Source organism: Oreochromis aureus, linkage group 20 (genome assembly GCF_013358895.1).
Source record: "Oreochromis aureus strain Israel breed Guangdong linkage group 20, ZZ_aureus, whole genome shotgun sequence".
Lineage (NCBI taxonomy): Eukaryota > Metazoa > Chordata > Actinopteri > Cichliformes > Cichlidae > Oreochromis > Oreochromis aureus.
Window position 1 is genome coordinate 34503603 of NC_052961.1, and position 25013 is coordinate 34528615.

Consider the following 25013-nt stretch of genomic DNA (forward strand, 5'->3'; position numbering starts at 1 on the left):
GTACAGTTTGAGGGGTGGTAGTGTCATTTCAATGCACTGCTTAGTTCCACATGTTAAATCTTTAAGTCCTCTCTAGCTGCTGGACTGAAATGTGCCAGAGACCTGCACACAGGTCGAGGACTGTTTCACTCGTCAGCTTTAAATGAATGCTGAACTGCGTTGGCCTGATTGATTTTAGCATCACTACAGCTGTAATTCCACACACCCACCCACCCACACACACCTTTGTGATGGGGGATTTTTTCTGTTTCACTGCAGTGTCACTCTCTACTCTGATTGGCTCTTGTTTATTATTGTTTGCCTAGTTATTTACTACCTTTGTGTCTCACTTTGTGAGCCACATTACCAAATGAGAGCAACATGGTTTACACATTCCCTCGGGAAGTGGAAGACACAAATCCCCTCTGGGGTTAGGTCAGGAAGGGCGACTGTTGTCAAACTCCAACATGCTGACTTGCTACTGAGACCCTGTGGGACAAGCTGAAAGTAGCTTCTCTTTTGCTTTGATCGCTGAACACTGCAAATTTAATGATTCTTTATCAGTTGACCTAAAAAAAAAGTTACGTGACTAATGTTTAAGGGTAACACTAGGCAAATGACAAATTATTTAGCTTAGAAGTTGAAGCATGTGTCCAACAACATGTTTAAAAATACTGAATCTTTACTGGAGCAGCAGAACATCTAGACAGGAGCCTCGTCTTTCTGAAATAAATGGATCTCGTTCTTGGTACTGGGCTCGTCTCAGGCTCAGGCCCTAGCAGCAGGGTAAAGACACCCACGCACCTTTCAAGACCCCAGAACACCTCAACACATTCACGGTTTAGCTCACCTGGAGCACAGCTGTCAACCAGGGCTCCCAGGGCCCGACCGGTCTGCCAGTCCCTGTTGAAGTTGGTGATGGGGAGCTCAGGCAGCTTGTTCTGGATCCATCCCAGCAGCCTCTGCTTGGGGGTCTTCTGCTTGCCATCATCTGCCTCTTCCTCTTCATCCCACATGGGCATGGAGATGGAGTAGTGCAGGATCAAGGTCCAAATCAGACCCAGGATCAGCTTCAGGTTTCCATCAACAATGGCTTTAGAGTCTGGGGACCAGATATGAGAGTCACGTTAAACATTAGCACAAAGTTCCTTTATTTTAGAAACTAGTTCAAACCACCATAAAACACAGCACATCTAAAAGAAGGCTGAGCCAAGGACATGAAGTAATCTGTACTCCAAATACTCAGATTCCTCCTGCCATTTAATGTTTGGCTGGCCCCTCCCCCTTTAAACATATTAAAGATGGTCTAATTTCCAGTGGTTGTCATAAGTTGAAGCTGTGTCCATTCTTGAGCACTGCATTTCAAAAGACACATTAACTCAGAGCCCAAACTTTTTTTTTTTTTTTTTTTAAAAAAGAGGAGGAGGATAACATCAGTGCAAATTAAAAGCTGAGTTTCTGACACTGGTGGACAAAGTGACCGTCCTCAAATGGCAGTACAGTAACTGTGTTTTAAGTCCATGTTAAATGTAGCAGGGGTTTGGCCTGAGTGCTGCAAAGCTTTAATATGAAAACCTTGGAGGATGCGTCGAGTGTAAATGCATTAGTTTCAAGGATGGCAGATTTGACCACCATGTACCAGTTATGGACTTTGTTAACTACCTACCTCATTATCGTTTTACATCACAAAGGAGATGCAGTACATAAAACTCCAGGATGTACACAGAGTCCCGCTGACTGTGTAAAAACAGTCTTTTTCTAATGGACTCTGGGTTGCTCCCCTATTTACCCAGCGGTTGCCATGGGGGATGGACTCATCTGATTTTGTGCTGGATGCCCTTCCTGATGCAACCCTCCCAATTAGCTGGGCTTGAAAGCAGCACTGGGAGTACACCAGCTTGGAATCCCCACAGACTGGATTTGTGGTCTTCCCCCTTATGAAGACGCTACCTGATTCCTGTCATGGCGTTTTATTAACAGTGTGGATGGCTCATGAGCACAGTGAGTTTAAGCAATGAAATGTGTATATAAATAAAATTGACCTTTTATTTGAACTAACTTTAATTTCACATGTCTTTGATGCATTTTTGCAGTGTAATAAAACACTGGACCACTTTTGAAACCCCATTTGTATAAATGAAGCGGTGATGATGAAGTGTGACAGACATGAAATTCATCTGAATGAGAGCCTGAACGGTCTGAATTCAGACGATAGCGTGAGAACCTCCAGAACAGAGAGTTGAGAGCTGAATCACATTAAAACAGACATACTGACACACTAGTTCCAGTTGTGACGACCACACTAGCAGCACACCGACTTTTCTATTTGCATTTTTCTGTTTTCAAGTCTAAACCACACACTGCTGCAAGCTGAGTAAAAGGTGATGCAACCATAAGCTAGCCTGGGCATGAGCACACATACCGGCCCACAGAAACGCTATCACATGCACATAGCTTGCACAAGAAGCAAGACCAATGATTGCTAAGATCAGGCCTAGAGGAAAGGGTGTGGTGCTGTGTTTGTGCGTTTCCAAGCTGATGTTGATCAGATTATTAGTTAGCGAGGAAATAATGGAGCCAAGTTCAGATTCTTGGAAGAACCTGAGATCAAGTTCTGAAATACGAACAAATCCCCACTTTTACATGCAGTGGGTTTTGTTTTGCAGGGGTCTGGAGAGCTTTAGTCGTCATTGCCATCTTAACTCCCCTCCCCCAAATTTACAGCTACATTGGAATAACTGTTGGTGACAGCAAATCAGCCTCAACCACAGTGACACCACCGAGGCCTGGGCTGGAGCTACTGCAACATGAATGGTCTTCTCTGGGAGTCAGTGAGAGTGTGAGCATGCATGATGCAGATAAAGAGGAGCAGAGCAGCAACAGGAAATCTTTTCCCCATAACAAGTCGAGCTGTTTGTGCACATGCAAAACTGGGACACTGTCTTAGCTGGCTGCTCGTCTGAATCCAGAAACAGAAGAGCGCCAACGCTGCTCTACATGACATGTCAGCTGCCTTCTGTTTGGCCTTGGTGGGTGAAGGGGGCTGGGTGGGTGGGAGACACTCCATAGGGTGATCAAACGGAACTGGATCAGATGCTTGGATGGCCAGCTACTGTGGGAACTTTGAGAAAGAAGCTGAGGAATGGAAGAAAAGAGGCAGCAGCGCGGGGGGGGGGGGCAGAGAAATGTTGCCTAGGGACAGATAAACCCAGCACTTATAAACTGTTATTAGTACTGATAGCAGAGGCTGAATAAGACCACAGGTTGGTACATGTAGCAAGAATGCAGATCAGCTAAAGCAGGGGCGTGTCAGCCTGCCAGCCTTCCCAGCAGAGACACTACAACATTACTAGTTTTAGTGGTTGCACAATAAACAGAATACAATCTGCCGCTTTTAGTTCAACAGACAGTCCCCCTATAAAGGAATATCGTCAGGGCTTCATTCAGCTCCGAGTCTGTGTCTTTGATTCATGTCTTGCACACACAAAAGCCACTAAACATTCAAGGAATCTGCCAGCATTCCCAGCAGAGCACAGCTCACCAAGCCTGACGGAGCCCATATATGGACACATGCTGCCACAGACTCCCCCCTCTGCTGACTCATACACCCCCCGGAACAAGTTTGTGTGTACACCACGGGGGCTACCGTATGGAGTGTCTGTGGTCCTTTTACCCCTAAAACTCCCATGATTCATTGGTATGGCTGGTCGTTGCTGTGACAGCCCCTCCACAGCCCTCCTGTGGCATTACATGACATCATCACAACCCGTGACCTGTACCCTGACCTGGTCTCAGCAACGAGACCACGGGGAGGGAGAGCGCTCTGCACGGTTCAGACTGTACAGCAACATCTGGAGCCGATTAGTCCTGAGAGCTTGTAGACGGAAGAACAAGCAGCAGTCCCGAGGCCTCTCCCTTCCCCGTCCATGTTATCCTTACACAATAATGATGAAGTGTAACTGTAGCATGGCTGTCATGAGCTCTCATAATATCATCTCCAGCTCACATCATGTGGAAAGGAATTTTAATGAAATTCATAACATGTCACATGACCAACTGACCATACGTGCATGTGTAACATACATATGAGGAAAAATAAAAAGATTAGTGTTGAAGCCCCACTGAGAAACTAATGGGACCATCATTTACAAAATGGGCCTTATGTTGATTCACAAAGACTTGAAACTCAGTTTAGTGAAGGTTTGTTTCCTCTGTTCCACGGCTCCAGATTAACCACAGAACAGCTGCTGAGAACGTCACACTGCAGTCAGACATTTATAATAAATCTTACAAATAAAAACATAAAGAGTCATTTGCTGTATGTGTTCATGCTGGCCACATATACCGATATGCTAAAGGTAAAGATATTAGTAAAACATGCTGCACATACTGAATACATGTTGGGTGGGTGTGGATAATAAAAGGAAATATCACATTTCATACAGCTCTACACACACACGAGATGCGCCATCTAATGTTACACTGAGTTCAGTCTAAAACCTCCAAATGCTGAAATCTGTGACCTGCAGCTCTTTTCTTTCCCTCCCACTTCTTCCTCTGACTGCACCAAGCCACACTGGAGCTACTACACTTCCTCCTCTTTCTTTCTACTCCTTCCAGTCATCCTCCCTCCCCTCAGCTCTCCTCTGCACTCCCTAAACTGGAAAAAAAAAAAAGTTCCTCCTGGTTTTTTAGCCTTAAAAGGGCAGAAGCACACTGGATTTGGCAGGGCCCCCCCCACCACCCCCAATTCCCTGGGCTCTGGTTACAGACAGGGAGGGGAGGAGGGAGGACGGAGAGGGAAAGAGGCAGAAGGGGCGGAGGTCTAAAAGAAAGAAAAAAGGTGGGGGAGTAAAAGTGCTGTATGGGACATTTTTAAAAGGCTGCACTGACAGCAGCTCCCACTGAGGATGGGACGTGTTCATCTGAGTGAAGCAAGCACAGAGAAAATGGCCTTGGACAAAGAAAAGGATGATCAGGAGGTGAGGGAGGACATGGGTACCATGTTTCCTGGAAACAGCTGAGAAGTACTATTAAACTTCAGTTTGGAAGTCACTGATTATTCCCTCCAGAAGCTCGTCTGTATGTAAAATCTTATGACAAGAACAGTAACATAAGAGCCAGTTTATGAACATTATCTATGAAGAAGAATGTGTCTGCCGTTCATGTGCAGTTTAAATATGTGCTGAAAAAAGTGCTTGTTGAGTTTGAACATGAGGCATGGGGAGTTGTGGCAGTTTTCCAAATATGATGTAATGGAATAGCCAGAATACCTCTGGACTGAATGGGAACACACACTCTGCTAATTCCAGGATCCACATGACCAACCCCCTCCGCCTGTGCAGACAGGAAGTTGTGCTAATGATAATGAGCTGGCAGGAAGTGATCCATTTTGACCTAACTGAGTGGCTAAGAGCTTATCTCACCCCGACCTGCATTCCTCTCTGCCCTCATCACCAAAGGCTCTCCTTTCCCTCATCGTCATGTTTCTGAAATAAAAGATTACATTTAAGATTATAACATCCGAACACAGCAGGTTAAACTGGTGAGCGAGCGTTCCCAGTGGACCTGTGCAGCACTCATGTTATGACCAAAACAGGAGTTCTCCGGGTTTTGGGATTAGCTTAGGAACGTTCAACTTCAAAGAGGAACCCACTATGCTCGCTGGATTCTGCTAATTAACGTGGTCCAAGTTTCAAATAGTTTTCCACCAAGCTGATAACTGATACTGCAACAAGCATCAGTGTAGCTTTTTTTTGGGCTAATGAGCAATAAGATTGTGAATGTGCCAGTTTGCGCCACCTAGCAGCTCAGGTGTCACTGCAGGCAGCACCAGCCAGGAGAATCTGACTTTAACCAAGGAAACCTATTCATCTCCATCACATGGCTCTAAACACCATCTCTTAGGCTAATGTCAGAGATCAACAACACTGGCTTCCATTAGCATCCATTTCCTTGGGTTACTTGTAGAGGCATGGTGCCACGCTTGCAAAAGTAGAAACATGGCAGAGGGAAGTTGATGTTTGGCAGTATGATATTTTTGATTGTGCACAATCACATATTTGTTGTATACAGCAATAACTAAAACATCTTTGTGTGCTTTGACGTTTCCCCACCATCTAAGGAACACGTCCAAGCAGCACTGTACACTTGTGACAAACTTCCTAAAATGCTTCATCGTCCTGGGATCACAGGAGGCAGCAGCTGGCTATTACTACACAGGCGTCTGTCTCAACCTGCTCACCTCCACTCCCCCTAAAGACAAGGAAGCTGCCATTTATGAAGATGATTCCACACCATATCTGGAAGAGCTTGGCACAACATTCACTGATGCACCGTTTCTGCATTTTCTGCACAGGCTCAGTCAAGTTCATGCAAAGGAGGGTTTCAAATCTGGGTTTGGCTGCCGGGCTGGAGCCGAGATGCTGTTGACATGATTATGACGGAGAATGAACCTCTGCACAAGCAGGGGAATATTTGATGAGGACAACAAGTCCTAATCTGCTGAACAGCTAATGTTTGTTAAAGCTCTATTTCACTCAGACACACAAATAGGATGAAGCTTGTACAAACATGGGTGTGATGAGGGCAGGGGAACAATCACTTACGCCGTCTTTGCACATCGATGCAACAGGAATTTCCTCAAAACTAAAGATTTATACAGAAGATGCTTGTAAAATGTTCTATAGTCACAGCAAACTAAACGACTACATGAGACGTGCTGTTGGATCACTGCTAACATCACTGCCTGCTGCTGGCAGCCTCTGTGACTGAACCCATGTTAGGTCTTTGGATTCATCAGTAGTCATGTGTCTGCTGCTGCTGCCAGATCATGTGGGGCTTTGTCAGAGAGATTACCCGTTAGGCTGAAGCCTGGTTACAGTGAAGTCTGGACTGTGTGGAAATGTAGGAATGGGAGAAGAATGTCACTGTGGCTGGATACCACGCTGGCCGAGCCGTGCAGCACGACAACTTTAGCACTGTGCAGGAACACGAGAGATGCTAAGGACACATGCAAGAGGACCACGTTTACAGCTGAAGGAGCAAACAAGGTTTGGCAGGAAGAGTCTGAAAAAAAAAAATAAAAAAAAAATGAGCTCACATATTAACCTTTAACCATTTATCTACTGTGGATTTACTGTCAGCAGGTCCATTTTACAAGTTCTGTGTAAGTGAAAGCGACTCCTTTGGTTTGTCCTAGAGACAAAACTCAAAGTGGTTCGGCAAAGATTGAAGACAAGTTTTACAGGGATGTTTAAAGTGTCATGGTCACAACCTGCTGATGTCTGAACGCAAACCAGAACTGACCATCTTTGCTTCACACTACCTTATTCAGAATATTTACATTGTTCCTAAAAAGTGATGATTTTTTAAACTTTACAGCCAAAGATGCGTAATAAGTCCATTTGGCCAATATGAATATTGGTTAATAAATCTGGGAATGGATTAAAAGACACACAGCATCTCTGTGGGAGATTCTGCTAAATTGATTTTTTAACCTTTTAGTAAAGTTAGCCTAAAGGGAAAAAAGAAAAACATCAGCCTAAGCAAAGCTGATACGCTGCTGGTCCCAGTGTTGCATTTCCTGTGCAAAGTAGAACATCAAGTGTCTGTAAGAGGAGCGTTTGCCAAACAACCTGGCCCAGCCGGTGAAGGGGAGCCCTTTGTAACAGAGCTGAGTACCGGTCAGCAGTCATCCTTCTCCAGATCCATCTCCTGAGCCTCTGCCTTTAAACCAGCAACATTAGTTCCAGTGTCTCTAAAGTCGCCCACTTCATTTATTTTACCGTCTGCCTCTTTCCTTCCCAGCGTGCTCAAAGGTGACATCCAATCTTTAGAGAGGTGTGAGGGTTCAGAAAGCAGAGTGTAGAAACAGTGACAGTTTCTTCTGCTGGTTTGGAAGTGGCAACTATCATTCCTTCACTTTGTGTCAGAGTTAAACATCTGGCATGAAAAATGAGATTTGACAGAACAGAAGTCCACTGATGGTTACAGCACAGTGTTTGTCTTTACTACCTGCTGACTGACATGCTGGGGGATTCAAATATTTACATGTGATGAAAAATTCCTGCCTGATGCTGAAAATATCAGCTGTCAGAAAATACCAAAGTACCGAGTAAAATAGTTCTGCTGTCACAAAATGATTATCCCGTCTCTTATTTGTAGCCTGAACTACATTAAATCCCTGTAATACTTCTCAGAGGCTTTGTGAGGGCGTGTACGAGAACAGGAGTTTGTGCTGACGTTCGCTCTTTGTATTGAGAGCAGAGTGAAGCCCAAGTGAAAAAGACAATCTCACGCATGAAATTCTCAAGCAAGCACAGTAGCCCAAAATAAGACTGTGGACAAGGACAGCCAATAAGAACAAAGTGGGCTTAAAGGGGGAGGAGCCGTGATTTCAGACACAGCCACACCAAGGCTGTGTACGAGATAACTGTTAATCACTCAGAGCTATTCTAGTTTTTATTCTTGGACTGAGCAAGATGCACAAATACTGAACGTCTGACTTCAGTGAGGACGCGTTTGCCTTTTCCTCAGGTGTAAAATAAGAAACACTGGACACCTGCGTCTCTGGGGTTGGATGGACTACTCCACAACACACACAGCTGTTATTTGTCCAGCTTCCTGGCTGCTTTCTGGGTAGAACTAATAAGCATTTAACGAGTGAACTCCAGATGAATTGGATCCACTGGAAACTGTTGAATTTTCAGTAAACAAGAAAAAGACAAGTGAAATGAGAAATGAAAGAGGTGTGGCCATCAAGATGCAAGATGAAAGGAAACCTGATAAGTAATCAGAGAGAAAATATGCTGAAAACCAAACTGGGCAAAGAACAACAACAACAAAAAAAAAGCCCAGAGCACAGAGAAGGAGAGAGCGTGTGCATCACGCTGTGAAGAGATGTCAGTTTGGCAATTTGTGGTGAGCCTTGCTGCCTGGGTGTGTCCACTTTCTGCAATGAAAGGAGGAAGTAAAAGAAAAGCAGGCTCCTCTCTCATCTTCAGATTAAATGAGTCAAAGGAGCAGCTAAGGATGAGTGTGAGTCAGCAGGAGGAACAAACTCGTGCTTCGCCCTAAATACCAGCAAAGCACTGTTTTCATTAAAACAATCTGCTGGCATGTATCGAGAAAATGAGGGTGATGTGTGTGAAGGTGGTATCAGATGTGTACTTTAAGTTGTCAACCGCAATGTCTGCAGCAGCGCCTCCCAAATTTAGAGCCACCCTTTGGATCCAGCAGGGCATCATCTCCCCTGCAAAGCAGCTGGAGGCAGGAGCGTGTTCATGGAAACCAAGTGAGCCAGACACCAGAGATGACAAGGACCCACTCATATCTGAGTCACAGAGCTGTCACACATTTCCACCCACAGACTCTGTAGATAAGACAGTTACAGACTCGGTCTTTACTCCAGGTGATGAGGCGGCATTTTATTTGTTCTTACAGACCCTGAATAATGAACTGTAGCGAGGACTCATCAGAGCTGTGTGACATCTGTACTGTTCTGGGAGAAATATGAGAAAGCAGAACATCAGCAGCGCAGTGAGCAGGCATGCAGCTGCATGTAGGCAGAGCCAATTCAAACTTTATGTCTGCTGCAGTCCAGAATCAGCCCGAGCTCTCTCCACCACATCAACACACACAGTAGGTCTGGGACAGGCCCACAGAGCGTGGCTCTGACAGGCCGGCTCAGGCGGCTGAAAGACACCCCCACCCACTGACCCCACAGCACAGTCAGACCCCCTCCTCCCAAAACAATCTACCTCAAATCTGAACAGCCCGAGACAAAAGCCCTGCGCCCCCGGTCACCCGAGGGAAACGCCCGCTGCCTCACTGAGAATCCTTTCAGAAATCCTGGTGCGCGTTTAAACGCTTCTGCTCTTAAAATGACCACAATTAACTACAGTGCAATCAAATGTGACCACTTCTTTAGGAACAGCAAACATTTTCCCACAGACTGCAGCGCAGGAGGGAGCAGAAGCCACCTGAGTAAACCTGTTAGAGTAAAGCTGGATCAATCACTCGTCCTGGCACTCACACACACTCACCTATGGACACCAGCTTGATGTTTTCCTTGTCCAGGAACTCCAGAGCCACCGACACGTTCTCCAGCTGCATCTGGCGAAAGGTGGGCCTCTGGTTGTACTTTCGGAACATTTTCTTCTGAGACAGGACCTCCAGGAGCCCGATAAGCCGCAGCCCGTCGCTGAGATCCGTCTGCAGGTTGCCGATCCTCTTGTTGACGCATTTCAGGTGTTCGTTACACCAGCGGGTGAAGGTGTTCTGCTGTATCTTCTTCCACGGCGCATCCTCGGCCAGGTCTTTCTCTGTTGCGGGCATTTCTGCGTCCTTGTCCGCGGAGAGAGCGTTTGGAGCGGGCGCGGCGCTCTGGTGGAGCCGGGGGTGGGAACCACTCATTTTTATGGTCTCGGCTGTCTCCTGGTTCGCTGGCTTCTCTTTTTTTCCTTCGCCCTGGGTGGAGTCTTCTCAGTCTTCCCTTTCTAGCTCGTCTGTTTGTGGAGAAAAGAAAAAGAGGAGTGAACAGTTACTGACAGCCTGGAGACACAAGTTTCGCATAGAAAGTAGGCGGCTGTGAACGGAAAGGGACGAGTCAGCTCCATTATCCGTGTCACAATAAGGAAAAAAGGGGGAAACAAATAAGAAGAGTGGCATTTAGCCCCGCTAGATTGTGTCCCAAACTTACGCCTGGCCCAGCTAAGGAAAACCCAATGTCCCGTGTCGGGGCGGTTGAGCTGTAAGAAACCTGAAACGTGTTCAAATTCTAACTTTACGCCATGTTTAACAGCAAAAAAAGCATCTCGCTAATTTTACCACCGAGTTTAACTCACTGCAGTCAGAACAGCTGCTCTGTGTTTGGACATTTAGCCATTTTTAATAAAGACAGTCAGCGGTGTCCAGAGAAAGTGCTCCGGGCAGGAGACCTCAGGCTGCAGCGCCACAAGTCAGAAGTACGCATAATCTGAGAGTTGGGGTCTTCATTGTGTTCAGCCCTCGGGTTTACTTTAACACACCGTCGAGTCATTGTTCGGTTTATCCTCCGCTGATGCACCTTTGTAAACAGGCTCCTGTCTGAAGCTAACAGTCTTGGGGACATTAAAGCAAACTGTCCCCAAACTAATGGACAGTGCTGGCGACACCCAGGACATGTGGCAAACACCAATGATCATAACCATCAGGCCACAACGTGCCAGCATTGTTGTATGAACTGTGTGATTTCACTGGAAATCAGAAAGCAGTGAAATTACCTCTGTGGTCTTTGTAATGGTCTTCATGTGTATTTGTCAAAGACTGTCCTTATCCTGGGAATCCTATCGTCCCCCTGTGGGACTATGTGACAGTTTGCACACCGTTAGTTCGTCCTGTGGGTTTTACCTGCTCCCGTCTTTCACCTGCCCTCATCACAGTCTGATTGATTTCACCTGCTCAGCCTCAGCCGTTGTTTCCTTCTGTGTTTTTCTGTGGACGTCTTCTAAGTTTTCTAAAAATGAAACTTAATGGTGCCATAAAGTTAAAACTCTTAATATTGTCATCTTAATTCAGTTTTTACAAATACCCACAAGTATTTCCTTCGAGGACATAAAGCCCTCTCCCCCATGACCTTTATCCCTAATGCCATGCTGTGGCTACAGAAGCAGAGGGGCTGTTTTCAGAGCTCGACAATCAGATATTCCAGCAGACCTACTGAGATGAAGGGCCCATGTTCACGGTCCCTGTGAGGATATGAGCTCATCTTGTGCTCGGGGTCCCAGGCGAAGTAAATATTTAAGATATCTGGAAGGATAAGCAGATCGGGGACTCGCAGTTGTTTGTTTGTGTGCGTTGGAATGCATTCAGTGTTGTTCAACCTTCCTTTTTTGTGCAAGCATGGACAGTGTGCTTATTTGTGCATTCGAGCGCACAGTGTGAACCTCTGCCTTCGTCTGTTTGTGACGTCACTGTGCTGTGTGTGCAGCCCCGTCATTAAAGACAGGACTGTGTGGACCAGTCTGCACTCTGTTTATCCCAGCTGTACTGACCCAACAGCCTGATCACAGATCAGCTATGTGCTCTACACTAATACATGGTAGGCTATACGCTAATGATGAAGTCTGATAACAGCCAGGATCGATTGTTTTCATCACTTTGTCTTCTGCATTGGAGACACGTGCTGATGGCTCTTTGTAGGTTTACGAAAAACTGTGACGGCCAATATTATAAAGAAGCATCAAGCAAGCTTTGAGGTGAACAGTTAGCAGCTGTCAGCTCTAAAAAGGTTGACAAAGAGGCCGGGCATGGCGAGGTACTATACTGGTCACCAAAGAAGCTTACAGTTTATCACCAGCTCCATGCACGCTGCTCTGTGACTGCTTTGACCTTCAGAGCTAAGGAAGTAAGCTGATGGCCAAAACTGTTGTTCCTCTAATGAGCACAGTCTCGAAAAGCTCGTCCCTCCACACAGTTGGCTTGATTTGCTAATAGAAATAAACACCATCACAGCCTGGTGCAAAACCCAGTTCTGGTCTCTATAGTGATAGTTTCTTTCATAACAACTGTGCAGTGGGTAGATTTGATCCATTTACATTTTTTTAAGTGTTAAATCAGACGTGGGTAATCCACTGGTGTGCTGCCACTGGCAGATATCTGTGAATGGGACGTGTTGACTATGTGGTTTGGTGTCTTTTTAAGCATTTTTAAGGGATCATCTAAGAAAAAATATACTTTGCTGATGATTCACAATGTTGGTGCTCCACTTTTTTTCACCTCACCAGGAGTTATGCGTGCCTGCATCATTGCAGCGATGCAGTTCATGCATGCAACTGTCAATCTTACTAACCACAGCTGATAACTTGGCAGTCCACTGTCTGATGCAAATATGCTTCTAAAGCTGTAACATGAAAGCTCTGTGCTTTATGCCATCAGATGGGTGCTTCCTGTGGTATTTGAATGAAATTATCTGACAAATAATAAATCCTGTAGTGGTCAGACGTTTTTGTTAGTGCACTCCTTCACATACAATTTGTGGTTGAAGCTTGCTAAACAGGCTTGTTACTATTAGTTGGGAACTTTACCCTTTAAAGGTGAGTTTAAATATGGCCACTTTTGGCTCCTCAAAGCAAAAGGCATCATGGTGGTGGCCAAAAGGCTGATGTGCAGCATTCATAATGCACAAGTAGGTAAGTGCTGCATTATTTAGGCACATAAATAAGACACGGACATGTTAGCAACCTATTTCCAAAGTGTAACCAGCAGGACTGAACCGGACGTTTGATGAACTGCCAGATTTCTAGCTCATTGGTTTCTGTTGCTTTGTAGTATCTGACATCTGATTATGACTTCTAAGCAGGACATCAGTGTTATCTGTGTACCCCGACCTTTAAATTCCTTTTTTCCTGTGAGTAACACACCAGCAGCAGCTCTACAGATGGGCTTGGATGTGACTCTGCAACTTTTTGACTAAATAAGGAGTTCAGTGCCAGGAGCCACAGTGCGGCCGGCAGCCATCAAGAATGCTTGGCCTTTGTGTAGATGTGTGTGTGTGTGTGTGTGTGTGTGTGTGTGTGTGTGTGTGTGTGTGTGTGTGTGTGTGTGTGTGTGTGTGTGTGTGTGTGTGTCTGGTCAAAGGAGAATCTCAAGAATGCTCTTCACCCCCATAACAACCCCGGAGCCTCCAGACTTAATAACACCCCAATAAAAGAGTTAATGCAACACACACAGAGTGGCACCAGCTTGCTTCTATCGTCCTGTGGTCACTTAAAGAATCGAACAACACAATTAGATCGTTTTGGTATAATTGTGTAATTCACATCATTTTACAGCTCAAACTGTATATTCACAATAATTTACAGGCTTAATGAAGATGTCCAACAACAGCGGCAGAGCAGAAAACAGGCCAAATAAACACAATGTACCAGAAAGAAGAAGTGAATGGATGCTTGGAGAGGCGTAATCTGTGGTTTGTTCATGCCAGAGAGCTCAATGAAGTTCTGCCTGGAAGTAAGTGAAAGCCGAGGAAGCTGGCAGAATATCCAGCACATATAGAGGCCTATTGTTCCAGAGGAATTTAGAAAATAAACAGGCAACAGACAACACGCAGGGCGGGGACGGCAAGAGCTCACCGAGGCAAGACTGAACTCTCTCGCTTGTCATTTGTCTCCCCCTAGCATTTTATTATGGTACTACACTTCTCTGCCCTGGAAGTGTTCCAGTTATCTGCTTTTTGGATCTATCCACTTTTTATCCTGATCGTTGTGACGTCATCACTGAGTCCTTTGCTGGATGCTGTTGAGGACTTTGCGCACCACCGCAGAAATCTCATTAGAAAATCACTTAGTCACTGTTACAAACAAGATTTTCATTAAAGTGCCCAAAAGCTGCATCAGTGTTACTCTGACTAATGCTTCAAGACAGACTGAAAATGTGTCATTCCAGCTTCTTACCCACACATCAGGACCTCAGTTTAGACTGCATCTTAGCTCAAAGACAATAAGGTAAGAACATGAATGAGTGCTGTAAAAACACAACCTGACCACGTCAGTGTTGAGAAAGGATTTCAGAGAGCCAAATCCAACAGAACCTTACAGAACTAAATGTGGCACTAGTATTCCCTGCTTGTGCAGGAGGCCTCCAGCCAAAGATCACAGTGAGTACAACAGGAGTACATGCCTCATTCCCTGGATCGGCTGAGACGAAACCCAGAGGCTGGAGTGCTAAGATACGGGTACTAGTGTCCCTCCAATGAGTCTGTGTCAGGTAAGACTGAAGCAGAGGACCTGAGAGATGAACACCATTGATTTATGGAACAGATGGAGAAGGAGGGAAGAGCTTTGGATGGCTTGTAGTATTTTTCATCAAATAGTCAAATGTGAAATCTATCGACCTGTCTATGGGGCATGGTATATCTGTGTGTGTGTGTCTTCATGCAAATATAAGCTCTATTCCTCAGAAAGGTGTCGACTTAGTCTCCACTTCAGTGAATCTTATATAGCTGTATAGCACCAGCCTGTCACACCATCAGCTTCTCATCACTTACCCCACCCAATCAGCCACAAGCGTGAGCAGAGCAAAACTCCGCACAGGAAATGTAACACTGCACGCGATAACACTGCCAGCCATATTACATACAAGACAGTGCGGAGACAGCCAGTCAGAAGCAGAGATTACACCTAAATTATGGTTTTCCCCTCCAGTTTCTGTAGACAGTGTGGTAACGGTGGCACTTGTTAGGTGAAAGTAGGACAAGACATGTCAAATAAGGACGCGTTAGATTGAGTTGTTTACATCAGATGAACCACGCCAGCATCCTCTTTTCTCTTCACAGTATATATATTTATGAGAGAGAGAGACAGAAATCCAGTCAGTCTGAGTAGTGCCACGTTTGCCTGATGTTTGGCTGCATGCAGGTGAATCCATTTGTAAATCATAAGAGGAAGTCATAAGCCTCGAAAGTATCTTAATGGCTCTCATTCTAGTGGATTTAATTAGATCTTTACCTTTAAACAACTTTTTTAACAAAAACAAATGTATCTATAGATACCTATAGATACATTTTCTGAAAGCTGATTCAATATAAAGACAGTGATGTGCAGAAGTCTTAAGCTGCCCCTCACTGGATATATTTTGCTAGGAAAATGGAAAAAGGTGCAGCAATTAACTGAGACATCTGAAAGCGAACATATGTATTTATTCAACACAGTCTGAGCTCTCTTATTCAAGCCTTCTGTGATTTCATTAAGTAGTATTTAGGAGTAGTTTCTTAGGTTCTTGGAAGACGTTTCAAAGTCTTCTTTACAAACTGAACACTTTTCAAGGTGACCCCACGTTTCTTCAATAATGTTGAAGTCTGTAGCCCAGTCCACACTGTGTGTTTTTCTGTTCAGCTTGGCTTTTACTTTGTTGGCAGTGTGTTTGGGATGAAAAATGAAGCTGTTGCTAATCGGATGTTTTCCAGAGGGTATTGCATGATGGATCAACATCTGATGGTAAGGAGCCAGACATTCTTCTCTTAGTCCCAAACCATGACAGAGCCTCCACCATGTCGGACAGACGTCTGTAGACACTCACTGTAGTAGTCAAAATCGTAGTCATCATCTCATAAAAGCTGTTTCCAATGATTTTTAGCCACGTTCATGTGTAATTTAGCATAATTCAACTTTTTGAGGCGTTTCCCTTATTGAAGAACGGCTTCTTAGTAACTACTCATCTACGGTCCAGTGTCGGCTCTTTGCTGGATCTTTTCCTTTCTTAACGATATGACTATGACATACTTTTCATCTGCTGTATGTAGATTTTCAGGCCTGATACTTTTTCACCCTCCTCTCGTTTTTTGTTTTGTTTAAGGCCACATCATGCTGAGTTAGTTCAAAAACACCATTTGATTCCTGACCACACTCTGTTACCTGGATCTGCTACAGTGTCTAAAGATAGTTTAACAGATGAACAGCATTACAAATGAAAATGTTACTATGTGTTGTCACACACTGGTTCATTCTTAGCTGCCTTTTTATGCTTGATTGAATCATAGGTCACAGTGAAATGGCTTAGCAAAGGTCAGGCACAAGGACTGGGCTGAAAATAAAGGACAAAGCAGCCAATGCCCACAGAATAACTTCTGAGAAGTACTCCCTTTAGGACCACTTTAAAAAGATGACAAGAAACAAAATCGAATGGAATGTGGGGGTGGCTCGAGACTTTTACTGTAGGTCATATCTCAGCATAATATTTCTGCATGAAAAACACCAAGTCTGCATACATTTTTCTGTTTTAGGGAATTTAAGTTTTATTATGTCATCGAGTTTGTTACAAAACATTCACATGACCAGCGATGGGTAAACGCGTTACTGTAATCCGATTACTTTTTTCAAGTAACGAGTAATGTAAGGGATTACCATTGCAAAAACGGTAATTAGATTACCGTTACTTTCCCGTAGGAACGCTGCGTTACTGCGTTACTAAAACCGTGAGTTTTTTGCGAGAATGTCTCATGACAGTGACGTAAGCGAGTGCGACGTTCGTGACAACAGCTGTGTGCAGATCAACAATGGATAATATATCGAGTGCGGAGAGAGTATGAGCGTGCAGCGTTTAAAGCGTGGAAGTACTGACCTTACTTTGAGTTTGATTCCATAAAAAGTGACAAAAACATTAGTGTCCATTGTGCGTGGGAAGAAAACTTCTTTTTACAGCGAAAAACCCCCTTAACTTCCAAGCAAGCGCCGAATGCGCTACGACTGTAATGGGAACTTCATAGAGAAACTCGCGGAGTCTTCAACTGACCGCTGCGGCACACCTGCACCAGGGCAAACCTCCGCCTACCCCAGTCCTGCTTTACAGGTGAAAATAGAGCAACTAGTCTTTGACTTTATTTATTTTCTGCTGTGTTTTACTCGCATCTATTTGAAAGAGTGAGTGTAAACACACAAAATATTTTATTTTATGTGCTGGAATGTGCAGAAAATAGGTTTAAATGTTAAACAAATTTCTTCCAGTCAGAGAATGTTGCATATAATTTAATTTTTGCTTGATGCATAAAGTTAAAAGATTAAAACTAATAAAACAAGTTTTAAAAAGAGACTTTTCCATTTGATTACATTTTGTATGATGAATTATGCAGAAAAAGCAGAATTGGGCTGAAAGATCTATCGCTTTATCACCTATTCAGGTTGTAAATTGTGTTTTTAAAAAGTAACTAACTAAGTAACTAATTACTTTTGAAAATAAGTAATCAGTAAAGTAACAGGATTACTTTTTTCAAGTAACTTGACCAACACTGCACATGACAAAAGCTAAACTTTTAAATTTGCTGTAGAGATACGTAACAACACTAGTGATTTTAATCGTAACCTGCTGGTGTAATCGATGAATCGGGGGTTTGATTTTCATTTGTATGTGACAATTAGTAACCAGTAAAAACATTTAAAAGTGATGTGTCTCAAGTCAGCTGAGGAGCTCTGACTTTGTGGTAGAGCACAGGAAGCCCACAGTTATCCACAGCACTTTAGATGAAATGGTAAACGGCCTGTATTTGTATAGTGCTTTTTTAGTCCCTAAGGACCCTAAAGCGCTTTACATATCCAGTCACCCACTGGTGATGGCAAGCTACATTGTAGCCACAGCCACCTAAGGACACAACGACCGAGACTGTCCAAGCTGGGGATCGAACCGGCAACCTTCCGATTACAAGGCAAACGCCCAACTCTTGAGCCACGGTCGCCCCATGAAAGATGAAAGCTCAGTAGGAATGTTATGACCTCACCATAAAATCACCTGCCAGAAAAGCTTTAAAAAAACTGGTTACATTTAGTCTGAGAACAAAAGAGGCGCATTCAAGTCCTGCAGTCTCATCACCAAACAACCATCATGACAGCACTTTTCTTTTTTTGGAAGCCTTACTGGTGAAGTGGACATGACTCTATCTGGACTGAAGCTTCCTTAAGACTTTCTCCTACACTCTGCCATGAACTGAAAATAACTCGTTTGTGTTTACATAACTGTATATAACATGTCTATAGGCAACAGTTAGTTCTTGCAACTGCTAAGTGAAAGGATACTGCCCACTGTAAACTGGACAGACTTGGATCAGGGCGTTCTGTTTGCTTCATCACAAAATATAAATTGTGAAGTACTGATACATAGATGTAAGCCTCTCAGTCTTCCAGTGGCATGTGTTAATGCTGTTAAAGTTTAAGCTGCAAATGATGTCAAGAACAGAACAGCTGAAATTGAAGAGAAATGCTGCCTTGCTTGTATGGTTATTAAATGTGGATAAATTAGGGGAAAGAAGGCCATTCTGTCCTTGAACATGGGAGCTGCGTGAAAGCTTTCCTACCATCTGGCCACGCTTTGAGAAGCTGCTGACCATAAGAACCAAAACATGTTGCAAAAATGTGCATTCAGGTGTAGGCACTCAATGAAACTGAAGCTTTACTATGATTATTACCAAGTGAAGTGACTGACAAATACTTGGCAGGCATCTTTTTGATAATTGCCAGAGTATTTTTATGTTTTCATCGATCAGTTTTCCTACGCCAGCTATCACAGGATGAAAGCTGTGGTGCACTACGAGGGAACCTTCACTCTGCATAATTTATAGTTTCTTTTCCTTATTTTGAGAATTAGATGAATGATCATCAAGCTGTGTCTCTGAAATGTCTTAAGTGAAAATTCAACCATTCTTCTGAATAATATCCAGATTAGATCAAATGAGTCCAGACTGGAGAGAATAATTATTTCAAGCAGCCACGAGAGTAAAATCTGGGACAGGTGCACTTTTAGTTTTGAGTGTTCTGTCAGGCTGCTGTTAGTGGATCACTGATACTTCGGGAGGTGAACTCTTGTGTCATTTTCAAACGTCCTCAATGTAAAGTGGACCCGGCGGCGCGCGTGCTCTTGCGGTTTCCCGCTCCCGGCGGCGGAGGGCGCACGCGGCCACCACTTGGCCCCCCGGTAAAACAGCACCAGTGGCCGTGGATGACCTTATTTGGTGTGGAACCCCTAATTGTAACACCGGGGAGTCCGCTGCTGCGGTCCACGCGCGCAAAAACCAGCAAATAAAGTTTACACGCAGGAACAGCGTGGGGCTGACCGTGGACCACCGGGGCTTTACCGTCAGCAGCCAAGCCCTGAGCGCACTCAGTGAACCTCCCTCAAAGTTTAACAGGAAAACCCATCCACCGCACCCGCGGCAGAAGCAGCGGACACTCCCGGCTGAACGTCTCCAGCCCGCTGCAAACATACCCACGGAGCTGACACAGAAAACTTGAGCACACACGCCACGCAGGAAGCCTCACAGTGTGAAAGGAGCCTCCTCACATCGGAAACGCACTCACCTGTGTGCTGGAGCCTGTGATCTTCAGTCGTCCGTGTGTGCGTTCTCTCTGTCCGCTCCGTCTGCGCGCAGATGTTGCTGTGGTCACAGAGGGTGTGTTTATGTGTGTGTGTGCGCACCGAAGTCCCGGAGCTCCCTCCCCACGCTCAGTCCCGGTGGGGGGAAATGGGTGTATTGGTACTGGTGGCTCAAAAGAAAAGAAAGAGATAGTCCCTCCGCTCTTTTTCTCTTTTCTACCTCCACCTCTCGATCCCCCTCTCTCTCTCTGCCTGCACCGTGAGAGCCTTAATTGGTAAACGGGTAAAGCATCAGAGGTGCTGGGGGTGTTACTCTCTCTCTCTCTCTCTCGGCTGTGTCTGCCTTTTTTACTTGGTGACGTCACGACCGCGCCTGGATTTTATAGGTATGATGTCACCGGTCTGTGCTCTGCTCTGATCTCATCCATTTTTATTGTACCCTGGTGTGAGTGTGTGTATGTGTGCGTGTGCGTGAGTGTGTGTAAAGCTCCTCATCTGTCTTGCATGGTATTTCTGTGAGTGGTCATATGTCTTTCAGCCCCTGCTCTCTTTCCTTTTATCTGTTATTGTTAAGGGAGACTGAGGGAGCTGAGTTTCTGTGTCAGGTCCTGCTCTGAGTCAACATGGGGAGGTTTATGTGTGAGCGCACACACACACACACACACACACACACACACACACACACACACACACACACACACACACACACACACACACACACACTGTGTTTCAGTGCTCTCCAGCTGAGCATTGGCTCAGGAAACAAGAATGTGTCTCTGCTGTGCCCTCTACTCACAGTTCATCAGTCTGGAGGGAGGATGGACGGAAGGGGAGGAGGAGGTAGAGACTGTTTAGGGAGGTGAAAGTGAGAGTGGAGTCAAGAGCGGAGAGACTGTATTCTGTAGGCAACATTAGGAATAGCTTTTAATAGTTCTCGTTAGTGCATTAGAATATGTTCTCCATCCATACATCAAGTCCATTTTCTTCCACTTATGTAATTCAGGTTCAGAGCCTGTCACAGCTGTCACAAGGGAAAAGGATATCTTCATGTATTAGAAGAAATGTAATCTGCATAATGGTGGTATTTTCTCTATATTGTCCTCCTAGAAATGGAGTGTGAGAGAGGACAGGACCTAGAGGAGAGGAGGGAGCCAAAGGAGGGAGGTTACAGAGCTTTACAGAAAAGCTCAGTCTGTGCTTTAAGGTCACAAAGGCCCATCTGTGTGTGTGTGTGTGTGTGTGTGTGTGTGTGTGTGTGTGTGTGTGTGTGTGTGTGTGTGTGTGTGTGTGTTACCGCTACAGATGAGCCTGTGGGTGGTGAAGTAACTGCATACACATGATGTCACTGATCGACTGCAAACATATGGCTCTGATTAATACATACTGGTTCACACACGCGCACATACACACTTGCAGACATGCGCATATAAGTGAGCGAAAGACAGATGAAGCAAAAAACAAAGGTTTCGTTTTAGGGAGAAAAATCTGTGTCTGTATATAAAACATGGATGTAGCCACTGTGACATCATTGACTGAGGTTTCATTCGAAGCCTTGAGGTGAATGTTTTCACTGTCAAGATCTTTGTGTTCTGAAACTGTAAATAGTGTATGATGACCAGGCACACTAAAGACACGCTTTGTATTGTAAGGTAAAAACTCTACAATAATACAGAGAAAACAAAGAAAACCCAACAATCATATGACCCCCTATGAGCAAGCACTTTGGCGACAGTGGGAAGGAAAAACTCCCTTTTAACAGGAAGAAACCTCTGACAGAACCAGGCTCAGGGAGGGGCGGGGCCATCTGCCAAGATTGGAAGGATGTTACTATGTGTTGTCACACACTTGGAAGGAGAGACATAGATGAATAATAACTAGTATGCCTGCCATTCTACTTTTAAATACTCTATTACTGTCTAGTACAGTCTGAGTGCAAAGTGCTCTAATAGGGTGATATGGTACTACAAGGTCATTAAGATAAGATGGGGCCTGATTATTTAAGACCTTGTATGTGAGGAGCAGGATTTTGACTTATGGATTTAACACTTCAGTATTCAGTAAAACGATGAGTAGCAGAGGGTTTGACCTTTGACCTGGGGGTCGGTGCCAAGTCTGCATGTGACAGAATGCTAGCTACTGCTAAGACTAATGTCTAAAAATATGCGCATTTTCATCTGAATCCTATTTTTATTTGTTTACAGACAGATTCTGAGTTAATTCATTTACTACATCAGCCTTTCTTGGTTTGTTGCCTCAGGGCAACATTGTGCAGTTAGGCCACTGTCTTTAGGCAATAATGGTTAAGAGAAATTTTATGGGAGGAAAGAATTTGATTGGACGGTTAGGGTCATAAGGTCAGCCCTTTGGTGAGGTCAGTGAACTGGATGAGAGTGACAGCGAGCAGCAGAGGATCCCAGAATCAGGTCTGAGGAACAGTTGGGAGATGAGGGGTCAATTATACAGTCAGAGAAAACATGATGTGAACCCCAGCTGAGTTTGTAAGTTTGCCCTCTATCAAAGAAATGATCAGTCTATAACTTCAGGGGTAGGTTTACTTGAACAGTGAGAGAAAAATGAATTTATAACCTTTTAGAAAGTTATAAATTCAACCTGTGCACTGTATCAGGCTTCAGTTATTTTATTTTTGATGGATGGCAACCAGAAAGCTAAAATTGAGGCTTCTGGCTATGAAATCCAAAATTAGTGAGTGACATCATCTTTTATAAATAGTTCATGGTTGATTTAGATACGATGGACCATTACTGTGTTGTGAAATCAATTCATCGTCATCTTTGTTATCTGTTTGCAGCTACAGAAATAAATGACTCATAACTGGAAAAACAGATCTCAAGAAAGACAACGCTGATCCGATCTTCTTCACAGGGTGATAGAGGTCTGAGTAAATCAGTGAAGAGTGAAAGCTGATATGAAAGTATGTGATAAAATTGTGGAAAACTCACAACGTCACTGAGGAATGAACGAGCTCTAATGCCACACAAAGGGCTGCTCTCTTAGAGAGAATGACAACTGGGCACCAGACTGTTAAAGAAAAGAAAGTTTTTCCAGTTGGACTGTCTATGTCACACTGTTGGCCCAGCAGCTGTACTTAAACACTGTGACTTGTCCTCCTGTAAATGGAGCAGGGCTGGCCTGACTGCTCCTTTTAAAGGAGGACAAGTCAGTGTTTAAGTACAGCTGCAACTAAACAGACCAAAAATGTCACAGGCAAAGAGAAAGAGATTCCCAGTGGGCTGGGACTGCTGATGAGAAAAGACATCGAAAGGTCAAAGATAATGTGTTTGAGAGAAAACAGCGAAGAATCAGGAACGAACAAGGACAAAGATTCTCTCTTTAAAAACTAAACACACACACACACACACACACACACACACACACACACACATATGCACACACACACACACACACACACATATGCACACACACACACACACACACACACACACACACACACACACAGGGCTCGTAGAGCTTGACAAACTGTCCACATGTAGTCCTGCACACAGACCCTCAGCCTGACCTCTTAGACCCATAAAAAGCGCATTAAAATCCACTTGCAGGTTAGTAAACAAATGCGCCTCTTTACTTGCATCCCTTGTTCTCTCATCCAGCTCCCCCACTTTCCATCTGAGTCGAACTTAAAGGATCTTACACATAAAAGTGGCTCCCATATTACAGTTTTTTCTGATTGCTTAAGCACATTTTTTGTAACTACTGGCTATTTTTGCAAAACTCTACACACAAATAAGAAAACCTGTCACCCAATTATCAAAACATTGTAGTTTTCTTGCAAAAGCGAACACAGCTAGATTAACTCTTCACACCTTCGTAAAAATGGTGTTTTCGTATCAAACAGTACACACAAGCCATCATCTACTAAGCACACAATGCGCCAACTGCACACTGATGGTATGAATACAAAACACATCTGGCTTTTGCTTTCTCTGTGTACAGATGTCAATTTGAGGTCACACTTTTGTCATAGTGTCATGTAAACATACAAGGATCCAAACTTCAAGTATTGGTGTTTATTCACACTCATCAAAACCAAGACAAAGTCACAACACAAAATAGGAATTTCACAAAAAAAGGAAAAAAAAAGACAATCAGCCTACATCATGTTGTCTTTCTGGGTCCGGCCACAAAATTTCGTCCACGTCGCATGTGATATCCTCCAGTCCAAGGCACCGGGGAAAATATCTCCTTGAATGCCGTATCCAGGCCTGACATGATGCCTGGTCAATATGTCCACATGCCTCCTCCACTGCCTGTAAAAGGGCTACCTGTTGATGAGGATGATGGTCGTACACTTTCCAGCACCAGGCAGAGAAGAACTCCTCGATGGGATTTAAGAATGGAGAGTATGGGGGGAGGATGAGTACAGTGAAGGATGGGTGGTCTGTAAACCAGTTGTGGACCAAAGCAGCCCTATGGAAACTAACATTGTCCCATATGATGAGATATCGGGTCTGCTCTGGTCTCTGAACAGTGAGCATGTCATGCAAGGTGTCCAGGAATGCAATAATGTGTGCAGTGTTGTATGGGCCTATGGTTGCATGATGAACAACAACACCATTTTGGCTTATAGCTGCACACATGGTTATGTTACCACCACGTTGTCCTGGGACATTGATGATGGCACGGTGTCCAATAATGTTCCTGCCACGTCTCCTGAATTTACTGAGGTTAAAACCAGCCTCATCCACAAAAAGTAGCTCATGTCCCATTGCATCTGCTTCTAGTTCCATCACTCTCTGGACAAGACAAAACAAATGCAACACATCAGGCCCATGCACAGCACTACAGTATGCACTTCCACATTCAGAACCAATGACACTAGCTTACCTGCACATAGTCATATCGCAGTTGCTTTACACGTTCTGTGTTTCTCTCCAAAGGAACTCTGTAAATTTGCTTCATTCTTATTCTGTGACGCGCAAGTACACGACTCAGTGCAGAAATGCTTGCACTGTGTATATTTTGAAAGATGGTGTCATTATCAATTATGCGCTGCTGTATTTCGCGCAGTCTTATTGCATTATTGGCAATCACCATGTTCACTATATGGGTCTCTTGCTCTGGAGTGAACATTCTGCCTCTGCCCCCAACATCTGGACGTCTAGCAATTCTGTAAAGTAACAATTTCAGTATTTTTGCATGTATGGTACTGTTGTGTT

General features: G+C 44.3%; 1 protein-coding gene across 5 annotated transcripts in view; it reads right to left on the bottom strand.

Moving 5' to 3' along the window:
- Window positions 1-20082, bottom strand: part of flna (filamin A, alpha (actin binding protein 280)) — a 44174-nt gene extending 24092 nt beyond the window's left edge. For 4 of the 5 annotated variants that reach the window (XM_039604662.1, XM_031747924.2, XM_031747925.2 and 1 more), the window contains exons 1-3: window positions 11244-11415; window positions 10026-10487; window positions 830-1081 (exon numbers count right to left, since the gene is read on the bottom strand). In XM_039604662.1, the coding sequence (XP_039460596.1) occupies window positions 830-1081; window positions 10026-10395 (622 nt within the window). In that variant the 5' untranslated portion in view covers window positions 10396-10487; window positions 11244-11415. Of the gene's footprint in view, window positions 1-829; window positions 1082-10025; window positions 10488-11243; window positions 11416-19802 lie in introns of those variants that run through there. The other variant, XM_031747923.2, reaches the window with a different exon arrangement.
- Between the last annotated feature and the right edge of the window lie 4931 nt (window positions 20083-25013).